The sequence below is a fragment of the Sarcophilus harrisii genome, chromosome 3 (genome assembly GCF_902635505.1).
Source record: "Sarcophilus harrisii chromosome 3, mSarHar1.11, whole genome shotgun sequence".
Classification (NCBI taxonomy): domain Eukaryota; kingdom Metazoa; phylum Chordata; class Mammalia; order Dasyuromorphia; family Dasyuridae; genus Sarcophilus; species Sarcophilus harrisii.
Genome location: NC_045428.1, coordinates 171552407 through 171570548, shown reverse-complemented (window position 1 = coordinate 171570548; position 18142 = coordinate 171552407). Strand labels below are relative to the sequence as shown.

Below are 18142 nucleotides of genomic sequence, written 5' to 3'. Positions count from 1 at the left end.
CTTTTCTCTCTTTAACATTTTGTAGAGAATTGCCCCTTTCCCAAGAATGCTAGGAAGACATTTTCTCTTCCAAAAGCCATCTCCCTCCTCCAACTCATGATTCCATGGTTCAAAGTCCCAGAAGAACTCTGATTATTATTATATTATAATCATAATATAACATATTAAGTTTTATGGACTGACATTAATCTAGTCATAACTTATAGCATTGCTTTGATGGGAAATTGTTTTCCAAATTCCAAACTGCTATATGAAACAACTTTTGGAGAGAATTTATTTTGTAAGTCAAAAACTGTCTATATAATATAGACACAGATGAATGAACAAAAACCTAATTTGAGCCAAAGATATGTGGAAGGCTGAAGTGTTATTCTCCTTGTACTGTATTAGAAAAGATAAATATACTCAAATTTCATAAGTTATCTCACACAGGCATGCACATACAATTAGGAAGAAGTTTGCTCACACAGACTTTCTATAAGCTCGAACTTTGTAATTAATTATGAGAAGCAAAGCCTGAATAAAATTACCATGATCCTCATTTCTAAGGATAAAAATCTTCCTCAGCCACTAGCTAAAGCAAAAACTTTGTAGGTTAAAGCCTCTGAAGCACACTAATCTGTCTAAAGGACCTTTTGGTTGATTCTTTTGTTCAGTAACTGACTTTGGCACTAAGAGTGTCTGAAAATGATGAGGTTGAATGACAAAAAGTCAATATCTTTTTCAGCATGACCCCAGAACATGGAAGGGGCATTTGTAGGATTCCTTTTTGTAAGACAAGAAAGACACATATTGATTTATTTTCACTTTTGATGTCAAATAAACTGAACTGTAGATAAAGATAGATTATTTTCTACAGAAGGACATCAGATAAATTGAACAATGAGTTCTATCTATTTTAAGCATATTTTTTGAGGAAGAGCTAAGGGGAAAATAGAGACTGAAATAACAGTTGAAAAGAATATTCAAAAGGAATGAACTATAACTTTATCAAATAATTGCTGAGAAAAAAGAAAGCTGATCCAGTATTGCTACGGAAAGCAATAAATTTGACCATACTTTCTGTTTAAGAAGGGTCAGGGAAAAGGGAAGGGAAATTTTCAGTTCAAAATATTGACCCTTATTTTAAGAGTGCACAGGGAAAGGAAAAGAATGAATGGGGTCATTGAAGGGTAGAGCATCTTGGCTGTATGATTTCTTACACACTTATTGATTATAATGTACTATTGTTTAACAAAAAAAGGTTAAAGGAATCATTGTTAAAGGAATTAATTATTTCCACTCATGAAGAAAATGGTCTCATAAAATAAAGAGAAAATGCACATCCCTCCCTTCCTTATAGTAGTGGATGCTTTTCAAAAGAAAAGAACGTGGCAAAAATTATGATATGAATAAATTCCCTAAATCACAAATCACAAGAAAATTCTAAATTAAAATAGCTCTGTGTTCATACTTCATGCCAATTAGTTTGGAAATTTGAGGGAATGGGGGAAACTCTGGGCTGAGAGAAAACAGGTACATGAATGCCCTGTGGAAATTGGATTTGACCAAAAAATTTTGGGAAGTAATTTCTAAGTATAGCCCCCAAATTACTAACCTATCATACTCTGACTCAGGAATAATATTACCCTAGACATATGTCCTAATGAAATCAACAAAAGAAGGAAAGAACTGTTATATAGAAATATTCATAACATTTTATCATGACAGAGTTAGAAAGTAACAAAAAAGAAACAGCTAAACAATGAGAATTAGAAAGTAACAAAAAAGAAACTTAAAAAAATTACAATCTATGAATGTAATGGAATATTATTTTGCTTCATAAGAAATAATGAAAGGGATGGTTTCAGAAAAACTCATAAAGACCTGCATAAAATAATGCAGAAAGAAGTGTGCAGAACCAAGAAAACAATTTAAATAATAATTACAACATTGCAGAGAAAACAATTTTGAAATACTTAAGCATTCTGATCAATGCAATAGCCAAACATAACTCTAGAGGACCAATGGTGAAGCAGACTTTCTCCTCTTGGGAAAGAGAATGGACTAGAAGTACAGAATGAAACATATTGTAGAATGTGGGCAATGTATGGATTTGTTTTGCTTTACCATGTTCACTTTTAACAAAGAAGGTTTTTAAAAATAAGAAAAGGAAGAATGGGATAGAATAGCAATACCCAAATGAAAGAAAAGATGAAAAAAAGGTCAATGAATCATCTAAAGAATGAAACAAAAGAGGAAGTAATGAAGTTTAGAGGAATACATGGAAAAATAGAACTGAGTTAAGATTTAATGTGTTAAATGTATTTAACAATAAAACAAGCTATACTTAGTGAAGATTTGTGGTTTTCCCTTAAAATTTTCTATGTTCCTCTTTGTATATGGAAACATTCATGTTTGTTGCTATTTGTCAAATTAAGATAACAGAACATTTAAAAAGTTATTATAAAAATAAAACTCAAAAAGGAATTAGGGGACATAATAAAATTTAGCAATAATTTAAAAGCAATATCAAGAGAAAATGGTAAGGGGATATGAAAAGAGATATTGTTATATGTTGACTTGATCCTCTACTTAATAATAATTTCTAAAGCTAAGTGGACTTTAAATACCCTTTCAAAGTATGTCAAGAAATAAACTTGCTACCTACATGACCTTAGGCAAACAACTTGTTGGGCCTGTTCTCTCATGTAAAATCAGCAGTTGCATTAAATTACCTCTAAGTTCCCCCTCAACTCTAGACATAAGATTCTATGAACTTTCTATCACTGACTAAGGGGAATAGTTTGATTTTTTTGCTCCTTTTTCCTTATACTATGTATCTATATAATACCAATTATTTTAAGAGAGCATAAGGACAAGAGATGAATTGACAAGCTAAAACAGCAGCAAAGTTAATGTGAAATAATTTCTTCAAGCATAGGTTCTGCTCCCCTTCCTCCCCTCTGGCCTGAGTTAGTAGGAGATAGAATGTGATGCATTCATATTTAGCCAAAACAGGAGCAATAGCCAAAACCATAAGTGGTTTTTAAAGTTCTTTTTGTATGTTTAGGAATATGCTGAACCATAGGGATCAAAAAGTAGTAATAGTCAAGGTAGAGTTTTATTAAATGAGCATAATCTTGCTAGCAATGGACACTAGGAAATAGCAGAGAATTGGGGTGCTTTATTTTTTCTTCTCTTTCTTGAAAAAGAAATCTACTATTTCATAAAGCACTTCTGAAGGGAAATACCTCATTTAATTTTTAATATATATATATATATATATCCCCAAGTGTTTAATACACTGCTCTGCATGCTTTTAGGTGGTTCCAGAGTTAATGGACTGAAGACAGCAATGGCAGTGGTACTTTTGAAACTACAGAACATTTTCTTTCAGTCTTCACATACTGAGAAAGTCTTTTCTACACCAAAAGCTATTGAATTTGTGAATATATAACAAGGACATCTGACAGTCTCCCTTTACATTTTAAAGTGTTTTATTCTAATCCAATATTAGCCACATAAATTGATAAAAGGCCACCTTCTAAAGAAGACTTTATTAAACTTCTGTCATATCCTATAATGTTACTTATGCATTATCCTATTCTGTATTTTCTTTCCTGGCAAATTATAGTATATGAATGGTATCTTTTCTCTCCAAATAAACAAAAAGTGAAGAACTTGGGATTTCACATGAGTAATTGAAAAATAGTGTCAAAGACAATAGTGTCCATTTCTAAGGGGAATAGTATTTTAGAACAATATTAAGCAGACTCATAGTCTAACTCTTCCTGAGTTGTACATCGAAGACTATGTATTCCAAAGCCTTGTACTTCAATTTAGCAGCTTTGCACACTGTTAATCCAAGACATACCAAAACCAGTTCTCCTTACACGACATCTTTCCTGATCTTTACAGTTTTAGTTACTTTTTCATCCCTCAAACTAATATCTATGTATCTGCAGGGTCTTCTCAGTAAACGCAGAAGGATTAGGATGGATTCAATTTTGTCTTTGTATGCCAGTGTTTTGCACATTGAATAAATGTTTTGAATATTGTATTGAATAAATGTTTATTGAATGACATTTGACTAAACTGAAATGGATTGTACCCAAGCCCTTACAAGAAAAAGAATTATACCTAGAACATACCTGAAAAGATTCTTACTTAAAGACCTTCTTGAGGGGTAATTTCCCTCAAATAAAAAATTTAAATACCAGTTCATAGATCCTAGCTTAAGAATGCTTCTTCTGCTGAATGCTTTCCAACTTAATCAATGTCCTTCCTAAATTCTGATCCCTAGAACAGAACACAATATTCTAGATGTTGTCTTTCAAGGGACAAGTGCAGTGTTTTTATCATCTTGTTAGTTATGGACATTCTGACTCTCAATGGAAAATAAAATAATTTTTTTTCACCCCTGATTCATATGGAAATTGTAGTTCAATGATATCCTTGGATGTTTTTTGTCACTTCTTTAGTCAAATCTCTCCCTACTCCCATTCTCAAGTTGCACAGTTGTTCTTTAGCCCAAATGTAGCACTTTATATTTATTGCTATTAAATTTCATCATATTAGAGCTAATTCATTGCTCTGGCTGGTTGATGTTTTCTTGGATTCTGGCTGGATCATTCAAAGTCTTAGCTACACATTCCAGGTTCATGTCAACTACAAATGTGAAAGCATACTTTTAAGTAAGTCACTGATAAAAAGGTTTAATGGAATAGGTTCAAAAGTCCTGTTCTATCACGATACCTCTCTGCAATTTTTTAATCTGTAAAATGATTGGGTAGGACCAATTGACTTCTGTAGTCTGCTTAGCTCTAAATTCTAAGAAATATTCCATGGGCACTCTTTTTTTTTAAAAATCACATAAACATGGTTGTATATACAAATATTTTTGGCTGACTGTAAAACTATTATTATTTAATGTAGATTAACATAACAGTAGTAACAACAAAAGATGCTACCAAAAAACCATTAATAAACAATGTCTAAATCTCTACAGCATATAAATGGTTTTTATCATTTGTCCATAAGAGTACTAACAACATCAGTAAAACTTTCAGCCTAATTCTTTCCTTTTTTCCAGATATTCTTTATACACATATACCTACCTATGAAACCAGAAGATGGGGGATTTGGCTGAATCTTCTCTTTAGTGTTCTCTTGGATTATGTCCCAGAGTTGCCAAATAAATTTAGGATGAAGAATATAAAAAGGTTGATTTGGGTTCTTTCTACGATGCTGAATATAAGGAGTGAAGAGATTATAATCTGGCTTCTTATACCACTGTGGGGAAAAAAAGATCAAGGGCATCAATGGCAGTAGGATTAATATCCTATATGCATAAGTAGTATAGAAAAAGCAGCAGCAATCTCATAATCAGCTGTGCAGAGAATATCTAGTACATATTTCTGGGGCAATCTAGGAAAACAGACTGAAGAAAAAAAATAAATATTTCTTAAGGCAGAATCCTGGAGCCTGTTCAGTTTATCAGGAAGGGAAAATGTCTAAAATATTAGAGAGTAGAAGATAGAAAAGGGGAAAGGAATCTCACCCAACTCATTTCCTCACTTTCTTATTCTTTGCATCAGAATTTGAACAAAGAATTACATGAATGATGTACCTGTCAATTTGCCTACAGCCTCTTTGGGACTAGATTGGATTATTCCAGAGTATCAAACTCTGTTGGAATTAGGTGCTGTTTATAATCTCCACAGAAAAGACAAAGAAACAATATTATTGAAGAAGAGTGAACCTTTTGTTCTTTAAAATCAAAAAGTTGAGACAGTGTAGAAAAAAGATACAGCCCTAATGTAATATTGCTAATAAAAAATCTCTAATATCTGTCACCTTCTTCTCTTTACACAGTCACAATACCATCTATCTTAATAACACATAAATAGCTTGCTTGTATTTTCATAGTATATTATTATTGATGCTATTATTTAAGTTCATAATAATATAATTTACATAGTACGCAGAATCTCTTTGATATAATACATATAGCACAGAGTTGGGCTTTACAGATATTGCCTTATTTACTGTTATATCATTAAAATATAGGTTCCTTGAGAAGAGGAACTGTCTCACTTTTATTTTAGTCTCCCCAGTGCTTAGTACAGTGTCTTAAGCAGTTAACAAATACTTGTTTATTGATTAATTATTTTGATCCTCTAAGTCTGAGACTTAATAGATAACATTACATAGATACAATGCTTTTCAACTTAAAGTTTTACTTAATACATATCACTTAATCCTCAGCTAAATAACACAGGTAGTATAAGCATTGTGCCTAAGCTAAGAAAACTGAGGCATAGAAGTTTACATGAGCTGTTGCAGAGTTAAGACATGCCAGATCTTTTAACTCAAAAATCAGACCATTTTATCATTCTATCAAAGAACATAAAAATTGTCTGGGATTATTATAGACAATTATGAATGGTACATTGAGATAATAATGAAAATTGAGTGATAAAAGCATCTTCATTCCCTTGCTGATTATTTCCATTGTTCAGAGGTCCTTTAAATAGATCTAGGTCAGTAGAATATAAACCCTTAAAAATGAGAAAATCTTACTTAAATTAACCCAAGTCCCAGGGTGTTTAAGAATACTTAGAAGAACATCCTGACATTTTACAGTTGAAGGGAAGGTGGAAATGGAAAAAGATTAACATTTTACTAATAGACTAATAATTATTATGTATATTGTATCAGTGTAGTTACATGATCAGTACAATTCTGTTCCTCAAGCTAAAAAAAGGTTCATGTTCACTATTAATAAGAGGCTATACTTGTCTCAGTGAATGAAAAGAAATTTGATTAAAAAATCAGACTGTTGGCTAGGCCAAGAGAAAAAAACCATGGTTGGTCTTACCAAGTGAAGATTTGCGGAGTAAGGAGCAGGGTCCCAAGCCACTAAAATGACATCCTTATATAATGAACTCTCAATAAAGTGATGGTTTGGATTGGTCAGAATCTAGAAACACAAAATACAATAAAATGGCCTCTGCAGAAACAACTTCTGAGATATTAATGTTTTCGAAAGAAAATGGAAAAGAATCTTATGAGATTTAATCCAGGTAGATAAAAATAGTATGAATAAACTTGATTTTTCTTTCTTGTGGGCTACTTTCTAATGAACCAAGCCAATTTTGATGACCAAATTAAATTTCCATACTCCTATCTTTTGTGCCATTTCTTTAATGACATTTGACAATGCTGTATGAGGTCCATCTCACTGCAACTTCTCAGAAAACTTAGGATTCCCCATAAATTCAGATATTCCAAGATGGAAGAAGCCTTAAAGGTTAGCCACATTGTCCAACTAATTTCATACATTAGGAAATAGAAGCACAGGGCCGTTAAACAATTTGCTCAAAATTGACACTAGTAGCTAGTGGCAGAGCTAGAACTGGAAAGTCTTACGTGGAGTTACTTGGATTGGCTATGTGGGAACTTCACTCAATGTACCTTTTACCTTTTTAACTTTTTAACTTTGCCTCTGCCTCAAGATAAATTACTCAACAACTCTATATCTTGATTTTTCTAATACAAATTGGAAGGCACAATATCTGCTATAGTTCTAAGAATAATTTTGTTATAAATCAGTTGGATGAAGAACTTTTTTTGAAATATGGAAGATAATTATTTTTATTTTCCATAGAATACTCAGTTTTATTTTAAATGTTTCAAAAATAAATTATTCTCATTCAAAATTTATCTTACAGATTCATGAAATGAATTACAAACCGAATATACACTAGTCAGTATGGATTCAATTACAAATGTATATATAAACTTAAAATTATCCCAGATATCAGATACCATTATGGTATTTCATAAACTAGCAAACAGCTTAAAAGCTTGGTAATGTAATGAAATCACTAAACTAAATAGGGTATATAAAAAATTTATTTTACACAGTAGGAAACATGTTTTTTTTTCTTGTTCAAATAAAAGAGACATGCTAGATATTGTAGTTACCCTCTTCTATTGAAATATTAGAATTCTAGAGTTAGAGTAGATCTCTAAGGCTACCTAATCCAGCCTCCTTATTTTACAAGTAAAGGAAAATCAAGACCCAGGAGACTATTTGATTTGCTTAAGGTCACAGAGGTAGCAAGCATCATAGGCAGGATTTGAATCATGATCTTCAAAATGCTATTCTACACTGCTTTACATTAATGAGAAACTGGTTGTTACATCTACAATTATCTCATACTTTTATAATATTAGTGCTATGATCCAACTCATTTTAGCTTCTGCATTTTTCTCCCTCATCTTATGTCTTCATGCTTTCTTTTATCTCTTGTTTTAATAGATGGCCTATGCAAATGCAATAGTATCCTCATCCCTATCCATAAAAATATTATGTCCCCCCCCCACACACACACACTCTCCCCTCTATATCTATTACTATTTTCTGGAATTTTCCTGTTCTGGTCTTTTATGTACCAATCTGTCTTCTCCAAAGTTAGTTCATGAAGGCTATCAGCATGGTGTACTGAAAGATCTCTGAATAATGAATCAGGAGGCATAACTCCTACTCTTACTACTAGTAGGTAGTAGCCACGTGGCTACTGACTACATATGGATATTAGACAAAGGTACCTAATTTCTCTAGCCCTCATTTTTCCTAGAAAAATGGCCATTACCCCAAATGCCTTTCCATTCTAAAATTGTAGAATTTATGCCTGTCATTTATTTTTCTGGCTCCAATTATCTCATTTACTGACCCCCAATTTATTTTACTTATGGAATACTGAGATTAGCAAACATGGATTTTATTTACACAATCCAACATACATTTGCATGCACAGACCATTAGTCTTACCTGGGAATTAATGATGCGCATGGTTGTTTTATTTCCAACATCTCTTTCATAACCATGTGTAGGAGCAGAATTAAACCTCAAAACTGCATCATGAGAATCTAAGGGCACATAAATGATAAGTTGCTTTTTTCTCTCTCTCTGTAAATTAACAGCATCTTGGGGAAATTGTTAGCAATGACATGAAAAGATACCCCCACCCCACTCCTTTGAAGAGATGAGAGGTCTATGAGTTTGGAACACTGTATATTTTCGGAAATTTTTTCCCCCCATATTGATTAGTTTTGCTATTTTTTTCTTCCTCTGATTTTTCTTTTTTTCTTAAAAAATATTCTTTTTTATGAGAAGACTCTCTGGGAGAAGAGAAGACACTGATAATATAAGACCAAAAGATATCAATTAACGTTTATTTAAATTTTTAAAAATTGTCAAATTTTCTGAATCTGAAGTGGAGTTACTGAGAATAAAATAAATCCAATTTTTTTTTCACATAATTGTTATGAATAACATTACTTGGAAGAATTTTCTGATAAAAAATTTTCTTATTACAGATAGAAAAATCAACATGGCAATAGCTACTCATTCAATCACATGGTCTATGGAAAGCTTTCTATGATTTTCAAATGCTTTAAATGTACTATTATATATGCTGTACTTTCATATTCTTAATTTTGAGACATCAGTTTTTATATCCTGAATTTTGAGATATCAAAGTGGTTTTGTTACTTAGATCCTCTTCTACCCTCCAAACCTCAAGATCTGTGCAAGACTAAAAAACTTGGTAGATATAGCCGATTTCATGAAGGCTGCATGGGGAAGAGCATGAATTGGTACTATAAAGTTCTTTACTATCCCTTCATGCACTGAGCAGACCAATAGCAGTCAATCATAGATTTGTATCTAGAAGAGGTCTTGGTGGTCAATAATGTCTAAATTTCTCATTTTTGCAGATAAAAAAAACTGAAAATCAGAGAGACCCAGTGAATAGCCCAAAATTATAAAAAATTAGTAAGAGGCAGAGCTGATAATAAACTCAGTTAATCTAACTAACAGTATATTCTTTCTTCTGTGTCATACTTCTCCCTCTAAAAAAGCTATAATCAGAACTTTTATTCACAGTTGACTCTGGTACAAACCTATATTCCTAAAAATTTTGGAGGATCCCAAAGAACTTATGTTTATGTAAGTCATAACTATTAACATTTTACCATATTGAAAATTAAAATGGACTCAGTTGAAAAGATTATTAGTTCATTTAAAATAACACCCATTGCACATTAAACTATTTTAATAAATTACATATTTTAGTGAAAGAATGTTTTCAAAACAGGGGGAAGAGTAGCATTGTTTTACATATTTTTGCAAATCTCTTTAATGTCTGGCTTCAAAGACAGATGGGTTCTCAAATTTGCTTCTTTATTCAATCTGTTGCAATATGTTGTTTTGGTTGGTGTATATGAAGAAAACAGCTTCATACATAGTGAAAAAGAGTAATATTTTAGTAGAAAAATACAGTCAGTATTATTATGAAAATAATTTTGACCTTATGGATCACATAAAATAGATACTCAGTAAGATTAATTATTTGCCTAATGTCTTAACATGTTGTTAGACGTAGGACCTAAACTCCTAATTTTCCACCTCTAAAATTGTTTTTCCACCAGAGCTATACTCTTGGTATATCGAGTTTATTGAGAAATTAAACTTTTCAATTCAAGCTTTCCATAATTTAGTGCTTTTGGAACTGGAATTGAAACTCAAAATAAACCTGATTTTAGTATAACACTGAAATTGACAATTCTGCCAAAAGAAAATGAAAAAGATATTGCAACAGCAGCTTTCACTAAAAGGCAAATTTATAGCTTCTTGTCTAACTAAAGGTCCACCATTATGATTTTATTCTCAAAATACCCAGCATTTACCTACTCTGGCTCAAATGGCTTGCTCTGTTATCCAATTTATGGCTCCTTTCACTTTATTTCTTTAAATTTATTTATTTTGTTCTCCCATTAATTGAATGATATGAAAAACAAATAAACAAACATTATCATTTGTTAAAGCCTTGAATATATTCAAGACACAGTGCTAGGTACTGATCTGCCTAAAAGTATGCTTCTTCAAGGAACAGAATCAAAGAAGAGAACCTGGAATCAATTTAGTCCAAAGTCCTCATTTTAAAAGATTAGGAAACTGAGGTCCAGAGATAAGAAGCAATTTCAAATCAGAATACTTTATTCCTGAAGCCAGTTTGCCTCGTCTACTGTTTCACATATTTAAATCACCTATGGACACAGACAAGTAGAAATGTATAGATTGGAGTAAAGAGGGTTTGAAATCTTTTAATAAGGGATTTTTTTTTTCCTTTTAAAAAATTATCTATCACATTGAAACATGTCTCATCTCTCAATAGAGAGGTGTTGGACTATAGAATGAGATGTATTTTTCAGAAATAACCAATATTTATTTATTTTGGATGACTATTAATTTCTTATGAAAGAGGGTTCTAAAAGGAAAAAAGAGAGGATGGGTGACATGGAAGTGTAAGTAGTACTTAAAATAAGGACACTTAGAAAACACTTTTCTTAAGTAGCTTACAAATGGGGAATGTTTCTGAATCCACAGTAACTTCTGAAGTCCCAGTCAGGGCTAGTATCTAAATCTGAATAGCAGAGAAAAATAAGAATAGAGCATTTCATAGCAAAAGGCCCCTAGTTCTAGAACCTTCTGATCAGGTCCAACATGACTCAAATTTGATGAAATTTAAGAGCATAGTATATACTTCCTCTCTCCTAGTTAGATCTGTATATATGGCTACTGCCACCAGAGAACATTCACTTTCAGTCCCAGAAATTCAAATATTACCTTTTGGAGTTCTAACCAATATTTACTCCAACCATCCTAATCTCTGAAGTTGTCAATGCTATTGACAAATGATGCAATTGAGAGAACACTGGCTTTAGACTCTTGATTATGTAGATTTAAATTTTGTCTCTTATCTTTACTATCTATGTAACTATGTCACAAACCTCTAACCTCTCTGGGACTCAGAAAATGAGTAGATTGGACTATATAATCTCCAAGCAGCTTTCTAGTTTATAAAAATATTTTTATAAACCCATTTCTCTCAAGTTTTAGAGAGAATCCTTCTATGTGTCATTTGGTTTGAACTACACAAAAAATTCCCTTCTTGGAATAAAAATGATCTCAGGAAATCTCATCACCATATCCTTACCTCAATTTTGGATACCCAGGATCTTCCCTCAGTCATCCCTCCTCTTCTGATTGGACAGATGGAGAGTGAAGTACTAAACTCTTCCCAAGTTTGTCCTTTATTGAGGGTAGGGATCTGGCCTTTCTAGCTAACTCTCCATTTTCCATCTACAGCTCTGTTTAGTTTGAACTCCATAGAACTTGTTTCCCCTTTACTGGGTACTTGTTGTTGTCAATTGCCTCCCATCATTACATTCCGATTTTTTTTTTTTTTGTATGTTGTCTTCCTACATTAGATTTTAAGCTTCTTAATAGCAGGGGATGTTTTCTCTCTCTCTCTCTCTCTCTCTCTCTCTCTCTCTCTGTCTCTCTCTCTCTTCCTGCCTCCCTCCTTCCCTCCCTTCCTTTCTTCCCTCCTTCCAATGGATTAAAATAGTTGATGTTGGCCTGGGAAGCTACCCATCATGGAGGGCATCTTTTCTCAATTTTTGTACTTAATTTCAAATAATTCCAAAACCTGACTTGAGTTCTAAACAATTGATTTAGCAATAAATTTCTAAGGAGATTATTTTTATTTTTATAAAACCAAACAATAAAACCTTAAGCTTTCTGTATTTCTTATCAGAGAAATGTTAAAGAATTTAGCTTTGTCTAAGAAAGCAATATTTAAAATAAAAGCTTTAGTCGCCCATCCAATCATTTAATCTAAATAAATAAAAATGATAATCAGTATTTTTGATGGATTTCTCCACCAAACTGATTCAATTGATCAGTAATTTTGCTGCTATATAAAGTCACAGAATCTTCACTCTGAGCATGAATCTATGATTATCTACCTTATTTCCACAAATTCAGAGAGCCCACAGGGTCAAAGTCACATGGCCAGTTAGTGATAGAGCCAGAAGATAATCAGAAATAACAGGCTCTTTTGGGTGGGGATTTAATTTTTAACTATTTATAGCTGTTTGGAATTGGAATCAGTTGAAGATGAAGAAGAAAGGAGAAAAAAATTTCTGATTAGAAGGAGTGGAAGAGAGAAATGTGAAAATATTACCTTAATGTTTTATAGTTATGTCAATTACTAGAGCAGGAAATAGCAAAACCTTTAATATTTTTGCCAAGAAAACCCCAAATGGGGCCACAAAGAGTTGGACATGACTGAAACAACAGAACAACAATAAATATTGGAAGCTTTCTTCCCAATAAGAGTTTGAAGAAAGATTCTATCCAAACAAATTTGAAGGCAGATGCTATAAGAGTAAATAGTAAACATCAATGGGAAGAATGGAAGGATATAAATTCTGTGTTTTGGAAGAGGCAATATTTCAGTTCTGGCACATGACTACTTGAATTGATGGGGCAAGTGCACTGTACTTAGGGATCGAATCTTTTTTTTTTTTAAAGTAGTAATTTCTCAAGACTCCCTTTAATCCCCAGGTCCACATCCAGTTTTCCATATTTTTTCATGTTCTAATTCTATATATAAAAAGGAAAGTTTTTAAATAGTCAAAATGAGGAATCATATCTTTTGGTGTCTTTGATGGCAAAAGACAATGAGAAACAATAAATTTTGAGTAGAATAAGAAACAAAACAAGAACCTGGATTTGCTACTTAACATCAGTATGACTATGTGGACAATTCACACACTCAAAAAAAAACCCATCTCTGAGCCTCAGTTTTCTTATATGTAAAATGAGGATTTGTACAAAATGCTCTTTGATCATTCCAACTTTACATTGTGATTCTATGTAAGTTCATTGCAACAAGTATTTAAATGATTGTCATATGCTAAATATTGGGAAAGATGTGAAATTTTCTTGGATTAAAGCAGAAACACAGTTAATGATGATATACTACATAATGCTCTATGTGCATTTGATGAGATATTTTTGGAGATGACAAATGTAAGAAATTATTTTGTTGGACTATGAATGTTTGTTTTAGAGTTTTCTTGTTTTTTGCATGGCAAACTAGAAGAAGGTAAATGCTTTTCAGACTAAAATTTTAAAAATTAAAATTAAATTAGAAAAAAGAAAAGAATTAAAAATATTGACCATAATCAAGAGCTAAAAAGCAAAATGTCCTATGAGTGAAAAGTCACTAAAAGATCAAAGGTAGCTTTTTGCAGAAAGTAACATTTGAATTGAACTTTAAAGAATAGGTAAGAATTCAAAGTGTGGGTCTAGTACTAAAATATAGATTGCAAGAGTCACCATAAGTTTTGGCCAGAAGGTATTGAAATTTCCAGTTATACCAAAGATCTGCTTGACTTAGCCTACCTGCATTGAGAAAATCTTAGCTCCTTGAAACAATAAAATAAGGAATTCAGCAGTAATGAGGAGAATGGGGGAAATTAGAGGAAAAGGGACTAGAAGGAACTAGGCCATAGAAGTTTAGAGAAAAGTTAGAAAGAAATCTCACATACCAGTTAATAATTCATGCAAAACTAGATTTCATTTTCTGCTATACATTGCGTGTAACAACTTAGAAGCATAGATTTTAAGCTGAAAGGGACTTTGGAGGCCATGTAGTTTAACCAACCTTTTGTGCAGTTGAGGAAACTGGGGTTGAGATATTACGTGATTTCCTCGGGGTTATCTAAACAATAAGAGATGTACCAGGATTTGAAATTTCAGATATTAAAACTTAAAATTCTGGACTCATTCTGCTGGACCACACTATTTTTCTCCTTTTTAGGTTATAGGCTACACCATCATCCCAACCAAAACTGAATGACACTGGCATTTCTTTTTTTACAGGACCTGAGATTTCTTCAATGTAGAGAGCTCTGCTGCTATGGAACTTGCTCCAATGATCTACGTTTTCTGCAACTGATATTTTAAAGCACTTTGTGCTTTACAAAGAAATCTCAATCTATTAATTAACCTTTAAAATTCATAATTTCCCTGGGAGGAAAAGTAGGATAGGTGTAGTTATTTCCAAATGACAGAGTAAAGATCAGAAATTCAGAAAGGGATTTATTCAAGATAAACCAGCTAGCATGATGCAGAGCCAAGAGAAAAGTACTGACTTCCCCTTTCCTATTTCCATGGTTATTTCTACTTTCTCCCAATTCTTCTGCAATAGGTTGATTTACATGCCTTTATATTTTGATATCAACTTATTCCCTAATTGTGGGAATCCCCCTCTTGTACCTGTCCCACAGATGGCAATTTAAATTTTATTTTTAAAAATTAAATTAAAAATTTAAACATCATTTTTCCAGCTAAAACTTAAGACTCAGCAATAATGTGGTTCACTCCTTTATAATTCTCTTCTTCTGGAGTAGGTAAGGTGCTAACAAATGATTACTGTTTATATGTTATGGAGGAAAATAACATCTTATGACACCAGGAAAAAATTTCTATGTTGCCAAAACAGTTCTGTTTGCTTTAAAAATAACTAACTCTTCAAGTTAATTGTGTTTGTAACAACTACACTATTTTCCTTTCAAAAACAATTACAATGTATGACTCAGTTTGGAAGGAGGAAAAAAAACAAAACAAAACTTTTGGGTTTTATCCCTAGAGTAAAAAACACAAGAGGGAGCTAAAGGGCAACCAGTAAAGAACTTCATTTATAAATGGGTTTCATCTTAGGAGATAGTGGGACTTTTAGTCTTTTTTTTTTTTTTTCTTTTTTTTTTTCTTTTAAGATTCCCTTAGTATGGTTTCAGTATATTAGAAGCTTCTCTATAGACTGGACTGGCAGATGCTGGTACTAGTTCTGCCATCAATATATTATATGATCATGACCTTGGGGAACTTCTGTTTCCCAATTACCCAGCCTCCAACCTTAGCTTTCGAATAGAGAACATCAAATCTGATTCCCTCATCCCTACCTACTTCCTGGAGGGAGGTTATAAAATTGATTTCGACTATATAGTCCAAGGGACTGAGTTCTTTGGAGGAAAGGACTACATAAATACTGAGTTTTATGGCTATTATTAAATTCTATCAGTGTTTGGGGTGAAGAAGAGAAAGAAATTCTAGCCACTAATACAGATGAATAGATGTTGACTAACAGAAACAAAGACCTCCTTGTATCTATAAATTTAATTAAGTTGCTAATAAGTATGCACATATATTATATACATATGTGAAAGGGAATTGGAAAGGAGGGGGCTGACTAGTATAGAAAATATTTAGAAATATTTATTTGAAGGAAACTTAAATATATACACATACATAACAGAATTTCAAAAGAATAATTTACTAAGTAAAATGCTATATAATTCAATCATGAAAAGTAGTAATAAGAGAATTGGAAGCTAAATGGTACACTAGGTAGAGTGCTGGGCTTGAAGTGCTGAGTTCAAATCTGAATTCTCATACTTACTAATACTGTGACTTTGGGCAAGTCATTTAACCCTGATTGCCTCAGTTTCCTTATCTGTAAAATGAGGTGGAGAAGGAAATGGCAAACTACTCCAGCATCTTTGCCAAGAAAATCCCAACCACAGTTACAAAGTGTCAGAAACAATTGAAATGAGAGAACGACAAAAGTAATAATAGCCTACTTGTACAGCACTTTAGAAATCACAAAGCACTTTCCTCAAAAAAAAAAAAAAAACAAAACCTCTATGTATGATTATTCCCATTTTATAAAAAACAAAACAAAGACCCCACAAATTAAACTGACTTGCTCATATTTATACTATTAATTACTGACAAAGTTAGCATTAAAACCTATTTACAGGCTCTAAGGCCAATGTACTAAAGTGAGATAAAATTCAACATATTTTTGTCCCTCCATGATACACTCAATTTTCTCCCTTCCAAATTCTGACTAGAGAATAGACTGTAGAGATGCAGTGGAACATAATGGAAATAAATGGAGTCAAAAGGTAAGGATTGGAGACTTGGTTTTGTTATAATAATTTTTATGAGATTAATACTAGATATATGATTTCACTCAACTAGTAAACACCCAAATATGGAAACTCCTATCAGTACACTTCAGCCATTTCTTTACAATTTAAAGCCTTAAAAAAGCCTTTTTCCCCCCTACACTTAGGCCCTATAGCACTAGGATGTTAGAGAATTTGCCTTGGGACATACAATCCAGATGTGAGACATGAACCTAAGTTATCTTGAAGTTAGTTCTCTTTCCAAAGGTCCATGTTGCTTATCAATATTTTTGTCTCGGGGTCAAAATTTCACTTCTCTGGTTCTTCAGTTCCTTCTTGCCTAAAATATAACTTTGCTTAGATTGCCTTACAAATTCCCCCATAACATACCATAAAATGTGATTTCCTGATTCAGAGATCAGTTGTAAAATGCAAAACTAACTCGGAAAAAAAAATTTCAAATAAGAACAGTAATGAACATATTGACTTTAGAATATAACACCCAAATTTCTATTTTTTCATTATTGTTAATCCTCAAATGAAAGAAAGAATGATGGGGTTGATTTTAGCCCTCCAAAATTCCAAATCACTGGTTATTTTCTGAAAGAAAAAAAATAAATGAAGCTAATCTGACCTAATTTTATTTAGAAGGATATTCCAGAACGTGGAAGAAACCTTTCTTTTTAACCTATCGAACTCTAGCATAGGAATACAGGGGTGCCATTCTTTAGACCTGACCTTCTGGTCAAATCAGAAAGATAGGAAACAGGCACTCACTTCTTTCTTTATTTGACCCTGACACCTACAAATGAATGTGCCATTTGGTTCAATTGCAATATATGAATTGCTTTTATTATACTGCTGAGTGTTGTTGAAATATAGGTGTTTCAGCACAAGACTTAGGCTGAGAGGAAAATTCTCTGATTGTCCTAAACCATGATTATGATTACCTGAAAGGCAACTGGGCAGAGTGGTGGATGGTGTGTAGAATTTAAAGACAAGAAGACCCAAGTTCAAATTCCCCTTTAGGTACTTTTTATCTGTATGATTACCAAGCCAAATTACTCTCAGCCTCAGTTTCCTCATCTGTAAAATAGAGATGATAATAATAGTACCTATCTCACAGGCTTGTTATGAAGATCAAATGAGATAATATATTTATAGTGCTTTGCAAACCTTAAGGCTGTTGGTGCTAAGGCTATAAGCTTAATGCATTAAGACTTAGTTTCCCTCAGTTATAGAAAGTACACCCAGATTCAGAACC

At 32.5% G+C, this 18142-nt stretch overlaps 1 protein-coding gene across 3 annotated transcripts in view; it reads right to left on the bottom strand.

The window, feature by feature from the left end:
* Positions 1 to 18142, bottom strand: part of ST6GAL2 (ST6 beta-galactoside alpha-2,6-sialyltransferase 2) — a 97337-nt gene that overhangs the window by 7575 nt on the left and 71620 nt on the right. For all 3 annotated transcript variants that reach the window (XM_012546184.3, XM_003765689.4, XM_031958785.1), the window contains exons 3-5: positions 8822 to 8919; positions 6863 to 6964; positions 5100 to 5274 (exon numbers count right to left, since the gene is read on the bottom strand). In XM_012546184.3, the coding sequence (XP_012401638.1) occupies positions 5100 to 5274; positions 6863 to 6964; positions 8822 to 8919 (375 nt within the window). The remainder of the gene's footprint in view (positions 1 to 5099; positions 5275 to 6862; positions 6965 to 8821; positions 8920 to 18142) is intronic.